Source organism: Chenopodium album, chromosome 5 (genome assembly GCF_948465745.1).
Source record: "Chenopodium album chromosome 5, dcCheAlbu1.1, whole genome shotgun sequence".
Lineage (NCBI taxonomy): Eukaryota > Viridiplantae > Streptophyta > Magnoliopsida > Caryophyllales > Amaranthaceae > Chenopodium > Chenopodium album.
In genome coordinates, this window is record NC_137838.1 from 7,502,775 (window position 1) to 7,518,243 (window position 15,469).

The 15,469-nt window shown below is 34.7% G+C and overlaps 1 protein-coding gene across 1 annotated transcript; it reads left to right on the forward strand.

The window, feature by feature from the left end:
* Positions 1-319: 319 nt before the first annotated feature.
* LOC145630274 (1-aminocyclopropane-1-carboxylate oxidase homolog 3-like) lies at positions 320-2,154 on the forward strand. Its single transcript, XM_081682528.1, has 3 exons — positions 320-926; positions 1,222-1,543; positions 1,655-2,154. The coding sequence occupies exons 1-3, from the start codon at positions 391-393 to the stop codon at positions 1,910-1,912; spliced, it is 1,116 nt and encodes a 371-aa protein (XP_081538654.1). The 5' UTR covers positions 320-390; the 3' UTR covers positions 1,913-2,154.
* The last annotated feature ends 13,315 nt before the right edge of the window (positions 2,155-15,469 follow it).

The following is a 15,469-nucleotide window of genomic DNA, read 5'->3' on the forward strand; positions in this document are numbered from 1 at the left end:
AATGGTGGAGTTACTCACCATTGTAGGAAAAATAAAGGGAGTGACTTAAGAGGGTGACTCAAGATAGTGGAATATGATGTGGAGAGGGAAAAGTAGGGAAGAGAAAATTGTGAGCCACCCCACCATTGTGAGTGCTCTAATAACGTTAATGTATATAGATTAGCACAAGGATTGATCTAATTTTTTTTTATTAATATAACGCACATTGATTTCTACAAATGTGAGTGGAAAGCGAAATAAGTAAATAATCACACTTGACTATAAATTTGTTTCACTGGCTAATACATATAACTAAGAGTCGTCTATGCACGCTCTAACTCCTAGTAAGTCCAAAAAAAAAAACTCCGATCCATTTCATACTGTCCTCCATAAAAAACCTTGTAAGATTCAATGAGCAACCAACGTATCATGAATGAAACGGAACATAGTTATGATCGAATTAACGATCTCAAAGCGTTTGATGAAGAAAAAACCGGGGTAAAGGGGGTGGTAGATGGAGGGATTGATAAAGTTCCTAGCATATTTGTTAGACCACTCGAGGATCGCTCTAGGGATTTGGGTACTAACGCTGAAAATTTAGGTGTACCCGTCATAGATTTTGCTCATCTTGGTGAGAGTGATGATCAAACTGCTAAGATTGTAAAAGAAATCATTTCAGCATCTCAGAAATGGGGATTTTTTCAAGTAATTAATCATGAAGTTCCCTTAGAGTTGTTGGAAAAAATGATTGAAGGAGCTCGAATGTTTCATGAACAAGATGACGAGGCTAAAAAGCAAATTTATAGTCGTGATATTTTATCAAAGAAGGTCAATTTTCTTTCCAACCATGACTTGTATAAATCAAAGGCTGCTAATTGGAGGGATACTTTGTCTTTCAATGCTCTAACTGGTGAAGTTGATCCTCGAGAGTTGCCTACAATATGCAAGTGAGTTCTGTATTGCTATATTATCAATCAGATTATATATATATACTACCTCCGTTACAGGTTATGTGCAACGATTAGATATTTTTCCTCTCTGCTTTATGTCAAATCGTTGCACATAACCTGTAACTGAGGTAGTTACCCTTATGCATCCTCTATTATCTTTGTGTATATGTGTACTAATTTTTTAATCTTTTGAATTCTTATTAAGTATATTATAGGACTAGTTCATGTTATTAATTATTTGTAATTTAAATTTCACTCGATCAAGTATATTAAATACAAATTATTTTCGCAGGGATGTGATACTAGAGTATGTCGACCATATGGTTAAATTTGTTAACAACATACTTATGTTGTTATCGATGGGTCTTGGACTTAAACCAAAGCATCTTGAAGAACTCAAAATTAGCAAAGGATGGTCCTTAGGTTGCCACTACTACCCGGCTTGTCCAGAGCCACAATTGACCTTGGGAACTAATGGACATGCCGATATCACATTCCTCACAGTACTTTTACAAGATCAAGTTGGGGGTCTTCAAGTTCTTCATGAAAACCAATGGGTTAATGTAAAACCTATTATTGGTGCTTTGATTGTTAACATTGGAGATGCTCTTCAGGTATCATTACTATTTAATTTCTTGATTTTTACTATAATTTCTAACTTTGGAATACATGGGTGAATAATTTTTAATCTAAACTACTAGTGATCTAATACTTAATGTATACAGATTGTATCTAATGGCCTATTAAAGAGTGTCTACCACAGATCAATTGTGAACAGTGTTAGACCAAGAATTTCCATTCCATTTTTTGTCCAAGGTTTTTTCTCATCTAAGAAGATATATGGTCCAATCAAGGAGCTAACATCAAAAGAAAATCCACCTATTTATCGTGAATTCTCAACCGAGGAGAACCTCACACACTTCTTCTCCAAATCCCTTGATGAGATTGGAATTGATCATTTCAAGCTACATTCATTGTCCTAAAGATGGAGGGTAAATTCGGATCGATAAGAGATTGTATTACAACCACAACTTCCAACAATATTTTTATGAGTATCATCATAATTTGTACTAGTTAAAGAGCTATATGTAGCTATCTAGATTCGCATTGTAATCGTTATAAAGGGCCAAAAGTTTGGGAAGACATTTATATATGTAGAAAATAAAAGCTCTTATGATAATTTATTAGCCATGTAGTCCATTATTTTACTTTGTGTGATACTTTATCAATGTCCTCCGTGATATTTTCTATTTTAATTATATGATGAATTCAGCAATACTTAAATTTCTTTTAATTAATTTTTTTTTTGAGAAATACATCAAAAATTAATACGGAGTACTGAACTATTTGCTTAGCATAAATGTTTATATTTGATTGGTCATATCGTGTGGCAAATTATTATGGGAGCTATCTCGTGAGTGTTATACAAATTACTCGATCATTGTAACAAGGGTTACTTTGTCATTATTATAGGAGTTATTTGGTCATTAAATTACTCGATTAGTGTTGTAAGAGTTACCTTGTTCTTTTATAGGAAAGCAGCTATCTGGTGGTCAGCCGCCACACATATAATAAACGTTCACCTTTTTATTTTATTTTTTTAATCTCCTTAATTTTTCCGTTTACCTTAATAATAAAAATATAGTCGTGAAACTCTTTCATGGACATTTGAAGTGGCCTACAAGTAGATTTAGCACTATATATGGGTGGAAACTACCAACACTTTAATTACATATCTTTTTTTTTTTTTTAAAAAAAATAATAAAATAAAAAAAATTAAGTAGCAATACTTTAATGAATTGACAGAAATAATTCCAACTTTATTCGATTCGCCTAAAATAATCTCAACTTTCGATTATTTTTTACTCGAATTTGCTTCAAATGGACCCAACAAGTCACCAACTTATGGTAACCGATTTCTTATGCCACGTGTTGCATTCTAATTGGTTTATCTTATTTATTTATCTTAAAAAATATTATTATGTTTATTTTTTTTGAAACATATTATTCTGTTTATTATGAACTGATTAAGCTATTTTAAAAAAAAATGAACTGATTAAGCCTACTTAATACAGTAATAATCATCAATACTATATACTAAAGTAATCACCAGGAATATTCTAGAATTACACGTGTCATTTTTACATTAAAAAAATTCCCGTCAATTTTTTTTTATATTTTCTTAGCAAATAAAAAGATAATTGATGAAAAAAAAGGATATACAGCCTTATTTCAAAAAAAAAAAAATTAACAACATAAATAATAGAACAATAACAACAAATTTAAGTACTACTTCCGTTAACTTTTATTTGCAAATTTGAGGTATTATTCCAAAGTTGCAAATAAAAGTTAACGGAGGTAGTAAATAAAATATTTTCCTTTAAATGACCAATTAACCAGTCCACAACTTGCATCGATTTCATTAACTCAAACCTACAACAAACATGTATTACAACATATAATGATTATATATGATTCCAAACGGGATTATATGACCCCGAGATGTATCCCTTAAATTTTCGAGACTTTTCGACACCGGGCCTCGAAATCCCCAAAATTTCACAAAAAAGTGGATATAAGCCTTCAATTTTGGAATTTTTTGACTTTTTTTTTTGCTCGGAAATAAAAATTGCCAAAATGCTTACCATGGCCCCTAATACCCTTCGAGAGTCCAATTGGGTGGGTGGAACCATCCAATTTGCCTTTTAACGACCAATTTATCGATTTACAACTTGCACCGATTTCATTAACCAAGCCTACCACGAACATTTATGACAACATATAATGATCATATATGGTTCCAAACGGCATTATATGACCCCGAGATGTATCCCCTAAAATCTTAAGACTTTTCGACACCGGGCCCCGAAACCTCCAAAATTATCAAAAAACGTGGATATTAGCCTTCAATTTTGGAATTGTTTAACTAATTTTCGCCCAGAAATAAAAATTTCTGAAATGTTTACCATGGCCTTTAATACCCTTTAGGCGTCCAATTGGGTAAGTGTAACTATCCAATTTGCCTTTAAACGAACAATTTATCGGTTTACAACTTGCACCGATTTCATTAACTCAAGCCTACCACGAACATTTATGACAAAAAATTATGATAATATACGGTTCCAAACGACATTATATGACCCCGAGAATTATTCCCAGAATTTCAAAACTTTTCGACACCGGGCCTCGAAACCTCCAAAAATTTTCAAAAAGTGTGGATATATTAGCCTTTAATTTTGAAATTTTTGACTTTTTTTCACCCGGAAATAAAAAATTACCGAAATGTTTACCATGGTCCCTAATAACGTCCGGGAGTCCCATTGGGTGGGTGGAACTGCCCAATTTGCCTTTAAACGACCAATTTACTGGTTTACAACTTGCACCGATTTCATTAGCTCAACCCTACCACGAACATTTATGACAACAAATAATGATCGTATATGGTTCCAAACTTTATAATATGACACTGAGATGTATCCCCTAGAATTTCAAACTTTTCGACACCGGGCCCTAAAACCTCCAAAATTTCTCAAATATCGTGGATATTAGCCTTCAATTTTGGAATTTTTTTGACTTTTTTCCCCCCGAAATAAAAATTGCTGAAATGTTTATCATGGTCCCTAATACCCACCAGAAGTCCAATTGGGTTAGTGGAACCATCTAATTTGCCTTTAAACAACCAATTTACCGGTTTACAACTTGTACGGATTTCATTAACTCAAGCCTACTACGAACATTTATGACAACATATAATGATCATATATGGTTCCAAACAACATTATATGACCCCGAGATGTATACCCTAAAATATCAAGACTTTTCTATACTTCGAGACCCGAAACCTTCGAAATTTCTCAAAAAGCGTAAATATTCGTCAATTTTGGAATTTTTTTGACTTTTTTCGCCCCGAGAATAAAAGATTCCGAAATGTTTACCATGGTCCCTAATATTCTTCGGGAGTCTAATTGGGTGGGTGGAACCATCCAATTTGCATTTGAACGACCAATTTACCGGTTTACAATTTGTACCAATTTTAGAAACTCAAGCCTACCACGAACATTTATGACAAAAAATAAAGATTATATATGGTTCCAAACAACATTATATGACTCCGAAATGTATTCCCTAGAATTTCAAGAGTTTAAGACACCGGGCTACGAAGACTCCAAAATTTCTCAAAAAAGTGCCGAAATCCTTCAATTTTTGAATTTTTTGTCTTTTTTTCTCCTGAAAATAAAAATTGCCGAAATTTTTATCCTGGTCCCTAATACCCTCTGGGAGTCCCATTGGGTGGATGGAACCATCCAATTTTCCTTTAAACGGCCAATTTACCGGTTTACAACTTGCATCGATTTCATTAACTCAAACGTACAACGAACCTTTATGACAACATATAATGATTATATATGATTCCAAACAGCATTTTATGACCCCGAGATGCATCCCTTAAATTTTCGAGGCTTTTCGACACCGGGCCTCGAAATCTCCAAAATTTCACAAAAAGCATTGATATTAGCCTTCAATTTTGGAATTTTTTCTACTTTTTTTCTCCGAAAATAAAAATTGCCGAAATGTTTACCATGGTCACTAATATCCTCCGGGAGTCCAATAGGTTGGGTGGAACCATCCAATTTGCCTTTAAACGGCCAATTTATCGATTTACAACTTGCACCGATTTCATCAACTCAAGCCTACCACGAACATCTATGACAACATATAATGATCATACATGGTTCCAAACGTCATTATATGACCCCAAAATGTATTCCCTAAAATCTCAATGCTTTTCGACACCGTGCCCCGAAACCTCCAAAATTTCTCAAAAAGCGTGGAAATAAGCTTTTAATTTTTCAATTTTTTTACTTTTTTTCGCCCGCAAAAAAAATTGCCAAAATTTTTACCATGGCTCCTAATACCCTCCGGCAGACCAATTGGGTGGGTTGAACTATCCAATTTGTCTTTCAACGACCAATTTACTGGTTTACAACTTGCATCGATTTCATTAAATCAAGCCTACCACGAACATTTATGACAACATATAATGATCATAAATGGTTCCAAACGACATTATATGACTAGGAGATGTATCCCCTAAAATATCAAGGCTTTTCAACACAGGGCCTCGAAACCTGCAAAACTTCTCAAAAAGCATGGACATTAGCCTTCAATTTTGGAAAATTTTGAATTTTTTTCGCCTTAAAATAATAATTGTCGAAATGTTTACCATGGTCCTTAATACCCTCCGGTAGTCAATTGGGTGAGTGGAACCATCCAATTTTGAAAGGAATGGTACGTCTTTCGAACAAGTGTATTATTCCGATAGAGGGTTCGGAATTATTAGAAAGCTAATTGTTCAGTGAGGTCAAGTGATTTTAATGACAGGGTGGAGGGCGCTTCCGATCAGTAATCTTGACTAAACCCTTCGGGTCACACCCAAGCAATTTAAAAACCGAAGCGACGAATTAATTCGTACGAAATTAATGAGTCGCCTGAGTAATTAATATTTAGACGTCGAATTCCGAGCTTAGAGCATCGGAACCGAATCTCCTAAGCCGAGTTAAATTCTAGGAATTAACGAGACTTAACAAATAAGTCAAACAACAAATATAATCAAAACGTGTAGCCCTAAACTCGTATCGGCCTAACCGTATGAGAGCTAGGCTAGCGCGTGACATCACTAGCACTAGCCGCAAGCCCAGCAAGCCGCAAGCAAGGGCGAGCTGGGCGCGTTGGCCAAGTGTGGTGCGTGATGGCTTGCCGATGCCAAGCAACGCACAGCAGCCTTGCGGGCTTGCGGTGTGTGCTATCTGGGAGAAGCCAAGCAGCGCACAACAGCCTTGCGGCCTTGCGGTGCGTGCTGGCCGGCCGAGATCCAGCAGCGCATGCAGCCCCTTGGCTTGCGTGTGGGTGCAAGGCCCAACCAAGTCAAAGGGGCCTTGACCGGTTTTTCCTTGGTGATTAAGAAGGTTGACCGGTCATGCCCTCTTATGATTGGAGGTTTTTGTAGCTTGGGGATCAAGGAGAACATGTGATCCTCATTGTGGTCCTTACCTAACCATTCCCATGTGTGTGTCAAGTGTTGTTTGATTATTTGTGTTGCTATTTAATTTAATTTAGAATTAAATTAATTGCTTATTTTTCTCATACTATTATTTTTCCCACATGGAAAGATGATGGGAATTTTGGAGAGCCTTTGCCTATAAATACCAACGTTAGGAGTTGGATTCTTCACTTGAGTAAGTGTTGAAAAAAGTATCACAGTATGAAAACCTTTGAACACAATTACTCAGATTAAGGTTGGGCTTGCTAACTCCAAGGCAATAGACCGAGTTTTGTGCTCGCGCTGTGGGTGGATTTCGTAGGAGGTCCCCGTGTGAGTGGGGCTAAGGGGCTTTCGAAGTAAGAGCTCAATTAAGGGAGCGAAGCACGCTACAAAGGCAATAATTTCTTAATTAGTCTTGTATTCATGTTAATTATGAATTATGCTTATATTTATTATGAGTTTGGTTTTGGGGTCAGGTTTTCTCCACGGTGGATCGGAGTCACCGAAACCCAACAAATTTGCCTTTAAACGGCCAATTTACCTATTTACAATTTGCACCGATTTAATTAACTCAAGTCTACCACGAACATTTATGACAACAAATAATGATCATATATGGTTCCAAAAGACATTATATGACCCTGAGATATATATTCCCTAAAATCTCAAGGCTTTTCGATACCGGGCCCCGAAACCTCCAAAATTTCTCAAAAATCGTGGATATTAGCCTTTATTTTTGGAATTTTTAGATTTTTTTCGCCCGGAAATAATAATTGCCGAAATGTTAACCATTGTCCCTAATACCCTTCGAGAGTCCAAATGGATGGGTGGAAGAATCCAATTTACCTTTAAACGACCTATTTACCGGTTTATTACTTGCACCGATTTCATTAAATCAAGCCTACCACGAACATTTATAATAACATATAATGATCATATATGGTTCCAAACGTCTTTATATGACCCCGAGATTTATTCCCTAAAATTTCAAGGATTTTCGACACCGTGCCCCAAAACCTCCAAAATTTCTCAAAAAGCGTGGATATAAGCCTTCAATTTTGGATTTTTTTGACTTTTTTCGCCCGAAAATAAATTTTTTTACCATGGTTCCTAATTTCCTCCGGGATTCCAATTGAGTGGGTTGAACAATCTAATTTGCCTTAAAACAATCAATTTATCGGTTTACAACTTGCACCGATTTCATTAAATCAAGCCTAACAAGAACATTTATGACAATATATAATGATCACAAATAGTTCCAAACGACATTATATGACCCTGAGATGTATCACCTAGAATTTCAAGTCTTTTCGACACCGGGCCCCGAATCCTCCAAAATTTCTCAAAAAAGTGGATATAAGCCTTCAATTTTGGAATTTTTTGACTTTTTTTTTGCTGAAAATAAAAATTTCCAAAATGTTTACCATGATCCCTAATACCGTCCGGGAGTCCCATTGGGTGGGTGGACCCACCCAATTTGCCTTTAAACGAACAATTTACCGGTTTACAACTTGCACTGATTTCATTAACCCAAGCCTACTGCGAACATTTATGACAACATATAATGATCATACATGGTTCCAAACGGCATTATATGACCCCGAGATGTATCCCCAGGAATTTCAAGTCTTCAATTTTGGAATTTTTTGACTTTTTTTCGCTCGGAAATAATAATTGTCGGAATGTTTACTATGGTCCTTAATACTCTCCGGGAGTCTAATTGGGTTGGCGGAACCATCTAATTTGCCTTTAAACGACCAATTTACCAGTCTACAACTTGCACAGATTTCATCAACTAATGCATATACTACGAACATTTATGAAAAATTGACAACACATAATGATCATATATGGTTCCAAACGGCATTATATAACCCCTAGATTTATCCCCTAAAATATCAAGAGTTTTCTACACTGGGCCCTGAAACCTCCAAAATTTGTCAAAAAGCGTGAAATATTAGTCTTCAATTTTGGAATTTTTTGACTTTTTTTTTCTCCCGGAAATAAAAATTGCCGAAATGTTTACCATGGTACCTAATACCCTCTGGAAGTCCAATTGGGTGTGTGGAACCATCCAATTTGTTGTTAAATGGCCAATTTACCGGTTTACAACTTGCACCGATTTCATTAATTCAAGCCTACCACGAACATTTATGACAACATATAATGATCATAAATGATTCCAAACGGAATTATATAAAATGCACACTCGAGACTCGTTGTGGAGATTTGATATCAGATGCAACTTGGTCTCGAAATTTTCTTGTAGAATTTGAAAGCAAATTTGACATGCCCCCATTATTTCTACGAATTTTGATACTTGAAGGGTGGAGATGAAGAGAGAAAATTTTCCCACTGGGCGTGCCAATTTGTAAACCATAAAAATTTGAACCTGAAATATATAATTAAAGAGGTAGAAAATATACGGGAACAATTATTTCATTGATAATTTTGGGTTACAAATCTCGTAGATCTCTTGATTCCTCTCTCCAAATGGCAAGGGTTTTGATATTTGTTTATAGTACGGAGCCTTGTCGGCTAATTCCATACTATAGACCTACAATGTTTGGTAGTAGGGAGGAGATGGGGTCTTTGTGACTTATTCCATCTTAGCCTCATTAAACCCTAGAAACGACCCTCTTTATATAGAGTGTCATAGACTAGTAAACAAGATATCTATCAAATATTCTACGAGATCTTGAAAATAATGTCTTATATTTTTTTATATCATCTCCTTATTTACATATATCTGACACCTAATAATTTACAAAGTTCTGGTGTCAAAAGACCCTGAGATATATCCCTTAGAATTTCAAGATTTTTAGACACCGGGCCCCGAATCATCCAAAAATTTTCAAAAAGCGTGGATATTAGCCTTTAATTTTGTAATTTTTGAATTTTTTTCGCCCGGAAATAAAAATTGCCGAAATTTTTACCACGATCCCTATTATCATCCGGGAGTCCCATTGCGTGGGCGAAACCATCCCATTTGCCTTTAAACGACCAATTTACCGGTTTACAACTTGCACCGATTACATTAACCCAAGCCTACCGCGAACATTTATGACAACATATAATGATCATATATGGTTCCAAACGGCATTATATGTCCCCGAGATGTATCCCCAGGAATTTCAAGACTTTTCGACACCGGGACCCAAAACCTCCAAAATTTCTAAAAAAGCTTGGATATTAGTCTTCAATTTTGTAATTTTTTACTTCTTTTCGTCCGGAAATAAAAATTGGCGAAATGTTTACTATGGTCCCTAATACTCTCCAGGAGTCCAATTGGGTTGGCGGAACCATCCAATTTGTCTTTAAGCGGCCAATTTACCGGTTTACAACTTGCACGGATTTCATTAACTAATGCATACTACAAACATTTATGACAACATATAATGATCATATGTGGTTCCAAACGGTATTATATGACCCCGAGATGTATCCACTAAAATACCAAGACTTTTCTACACTAGGTTCCGAATCCTCCAAAAGTTTTCAAAAAATGCGGATATTAGCCTTCAGTTTTGGAATTTTTCAATTTTTTTTCGCTCGTAAATAAAAATTGCCGAAATGTTTACCATGGTACCTAATACCCTCCGGAATTCCAATCGAGTGTGTGGAACCATCCAATTTGCTGTTAAACGGCCAATTTACCAGTTTACAATTTGCATCGATTTCATTAATTCAAGCCTACCACGAACATTTATGACAACATATAATGATCATAAATGGTTCCAAACGGCATTATATGACCCCGAGATTTATCCCCTAATATTTCAAGATTTTTAGACACCGGGCCTCGAGTCCTCCAAAATTTCTCAAAAGCATGGATATTAGCCTTCAATTTTGTAATTTTTGACTTTTTTTCGCCCGGAAAAAAAATTGTCGAAATGTTTATAATGATCCCTTATACCATGCGGAAGTCCCATTGGGTGGGTGAAATTATCCAATTTGCCTTTAAACGACCAATTTACCGGTTTACAACTTGCACCGATTACATTAACCCAAGCCTACCGAGAACATTTATGACAACATATAATGATAATATATGGTTCCAAAAGGCATTTTAATTATATGACCCCGAGATTTATCCCCATGAATTTCAAGACTTTTCGACACCGGGCCCCAAAACTCCAAAATTTCTCAAAAAGCGTGGATATCTTCAATTTTGGAATTTTTTGACTGTTTTTCGCCCGAAAATAAAAATTGCCAAAATGTTTACCATGGTCCCTAGTACTCTCCGGGAGTCCAATTGGGTTGGCGGAACCATCCAATTTGCCTTTAAACGGCCAATTTACCGGTTTACAACTTTCACGGATTTCATTAACTCAAGCATATTATGAACATTTATGACAACATATAATGATCATATATGGTTCCAAATGGAATTATATGACCCCGAGATGTAACTAATAAAATATCAAGACTTTTCTACACTGGGCCCCAAAACCTCCAAAAAAATTTAACAAACGTGGATATTGGCCTTCAATTTTGGAATTTTTTGACTTTTTTTTTCGCCCGGAAATAAAAATTTCCGAAATGTTAACCATGGTCTCTAATACCCTCCGGGAGTCTAATTGGGTGTGTGGAACCATCCGATTTTCTGTTAAACGACCAATTTACCGGTTTACAACGACCAATTTAATTAATTGCACCGAACCCGACTTGAACCGAAATTGATCATAACCCGTCAAAACCCGAATTTAATCCGACTTGTTACTAACCTGACCTGAGTTCAACCCGACTCGTTCCTAACTCGACCCGTATTCAGCCCAACCTATTACAAACCCGACCCGAAATCAGCCCGACTTATTATTGACCTGACCCAAATTCAACCCGACTTGTGATTGACCCGACCCGAATTTTATCAGACCTATTACTTATTCGACCCAAAAATTCAACCCGATCTGTTACTAATCAGACTCGAAATTAACACGACTTGTTATTGACCCGACCTAAATTCAACCCAAATTGTTCCTGACCCGATTTTAAATCACCTTAAATGAAATTTAGACCACCTTTTTATTGTTGATCAAAGCATTTTGTCGAGGGAGACCAAGTCGGTCTAGGCCAGCTAAAGAAAGGAGCATCATTCTCAAATTTAAGAGTTAAATATAGTATATATATTTGTTTATGGTCAAAGGAGATAATTTTCTTCCCAAAGTATAAACTATAGTTCCCTAGTATTTTGTCATATATATAATAGTGAAAGGAAATAATTAGCTTGATAAAAATGATAATTATCTATTTATAGTTAGTTAAACCCGAATATGAACTGACTTGGAAATGTTCCGATCTGATTGTAACATGCAAATTATTGACTTGAATATAACCCGACTTGAATTCGAGAATGACCCGACTTGAAAATGACCCAACCTAATTATAACCCGCAAATTATTGACTTGAAATGAACCCGAATTGAACCCGAGAATGACCCAACTTGAAAATGACCCGACCTGATTATAATCCGCAAATTATTGACTTGAACCAAACCCGACTCAAACCCGAGAATGACCCGACCTAATTCTAACCCGCAAATTATTGACTTGAACCGAACCCGACTCGAACCCGAGAATTACCCTAACCCGACCTAAACCTGACCCAAACTCGATAAGAAGTATGACCCTATGTGACCCGACTCAAGCATGATCCAACCCGACCCGCATAGGTTATGGAATTAATCCAATTGACTTGACCCGAGTTGACCCGACCCACTCTTACCCGACCCGTTTACCCGAATTGACAGCTCTACTAAATATTAAAAATATAAGCGTGTTACACCTTAAAATTTGCATAAAAAGCCAAGACATGTTGGGGATCTGCTTAGGCCTGAAGTTAGGAGTAGCCCACAAAATTATGTTAGTCCATGATGTCACAATTGAAGGGAATTGGATAGCAGATTATATTGTCTCTCTCGGCTATTTTACTCCGACTCATCAAGATATAGATCTGTTTCTAGACTATAAATTTTCTTATTTTTTACTCTTTGATATATAGATTAAGTCACGGTCTTACGAGAAGACATACCTAATCTCCTTCCTGTAACTAAAAAAAAAAAAAAAAGAGAATTGGTCAAGCCAAGCCCAGGCAAAATCTATAATTTCTAACAGCTTACAATTAACAACATCGTAGTGGGGGCCAATAATTACAGATTCACATTATAGAATATATTTTCATAAATTGTGTATAAAACCGGTCAATAGAACACTATTATTTGTAAGCTATGTACAGTGATAGTTTGTTGCATCTTTGTAATTTTGTCTGGATTCTTGGAAAGAATATTTTATGAGTGTATTTTTTATGCAAATATTTTTTATGAGTATATTACCATGCATAGCATGAAACCTAATCTAGTGTTATATCGAAATGGGAAATTTCGCAAATTGCAGCCATTTAATTTTTTTTTTTGTAAATTGCAGCCCAAAAGTTCGTGTAAATTGTAAATTGCAGCCCAATTCAACTTTTACATCGACTTACATGTCGAAAAATCTTCGGTTAAGATTTTAGGGGCAATTTTAGTTCTTAAGGGACTAAATTGAGCTCGAAATTAGCAAAAAAATAACATGAGTGTCTCATTTTGCGTAACAAAAATATATCGATTTGTGGAAAACTGTAAAAATGAGACACTTACGTTATTTTTTTGCTAATTCCGAGCTCAATTGGGACCTCTAAGAACTAAAATGGCCCCTAAAACCTTAAACGATGATTTTTCAACATGTAAACCGATGAAAAAGTTGAATTGGGCTGCAATTTACAATTTATACGAACTTTTGGACTGCAATTTGCAAAAAAATAAAATTTAATGACTGCAATTTGCAAAATACAAACTTTAAATGGCTGCAATTTGCAAATTTTCCATCGAAATGTGAATGCTTTATAGAGTGAGTAATAATATACAAAGGCCATTTTATTGAGAGTATTTCAAACACCATACTCCCTTCGTTTTTAAATACTTCTCCATTCCTACTTTTTGCACAATTTATTTATCATACTTTGACTAATGTTTATGTTTATACATAAGAAAAAATATAGTATTATGGGTATTTGTTGGAATCGTATGAACAAATATATTATTAACTAGATTAACCTCGTGCGATGCACAATTTTAAAATAAGAATTGAACTACTCTGTATAAACTTTTAACCCGTACTAAAAGAAAATAACTTCCTCATTTTTCCTAAATAATTTCTAATCAAATATGAATTTACAATTCACGAGAGTTCATAATTTTCATATTTAACAACTCGTAAATAACTAAATAGCATAATATGTGTTCCAAAATTTAAAATTTAAATATTCAAATGGAATATATTTTCAAAGCTATGTTAAATAGGGAGCATAAAAAGAAAAAAAAAATATATGACATCATCCTTGCATTTTTGAGGGAAAAAATTAAATAAAAAAGTGACACGTAGGCAATGATGACATTGACGGTTGTTATTTTAGTATAGTATATAGATATATAGATATAGATTTTCAATTGTTAGAATTTATACTTATTAATAATTAAAAATATAATTGATCAAAGATTTGCATCGTCATACATGCCCAAGAAAAATAGATCAAGTATTTTAAAACGGGCGAGTATATATTATATGGATGCGATCTATGTACAATTGTACACTGAAGGAAATAATCACCCCAATTTAATAAGTAAATTGGATCTGTTCCATGTGGAGCTTCAAGGTGAACAATTTGACTAATTTGAATGTAAAAATATACTTTTGTGAATAATCACTTGCTCAATAAGTCAAAAAAAAAAAATTTCTTGATTTTTGTAAATTTTGTTAATGCACATGGATTATCACATGCATTACGTTAATAATAAGAGAACTCAGGTGGCGTCAACTTTTGTAATAATTTTACTTGTATATGTTCTACTTAAAAATACTCCATTCTAAACTATTCTTCCACAAAAAAGCTTCTAAGCTTCAAAGAGTGGCCATAGCATCATGAATAATGAACCACAAAGAAGTTATGATCGAATCAAATATTTAATTACATTCAATGAAGGAAAAACCGGGGTGTAAGGGGTGGTAGATGCAAGAATAGATAAGGTTCCGAGCATAGACCAAAAGTTGTAACTAAAAAAAATTGGGATCTTTTATCAAAACAGCTAGTTTGACAAAAGTATTTAAAAAATGGCTAATTATAAAATTTAATTCCCAAACTAGCTAATTTATTAACTTTTGTTTTGAAAGATCCCTAAATTTATTAACTTGGAAGGAATTTATCTATTTCTTATTTCCTTTGAACTGGTATGGTTCACTTTTATATATATATATATATATATATATATATATATATATATATATATATATATATATATATATATATATATATTAATTTTGTTTTTTTGGTTTTATTTTTATTGTGAATCGCTAAATACCGTCAATGTTTTTTTATCAAAACTGCCAACAAAAGTTATGAAGAGACAAAGTTACCCTTATCCTGCAGTTAACCATCCTCACATAGCTTACTCTCTCTCATAAGG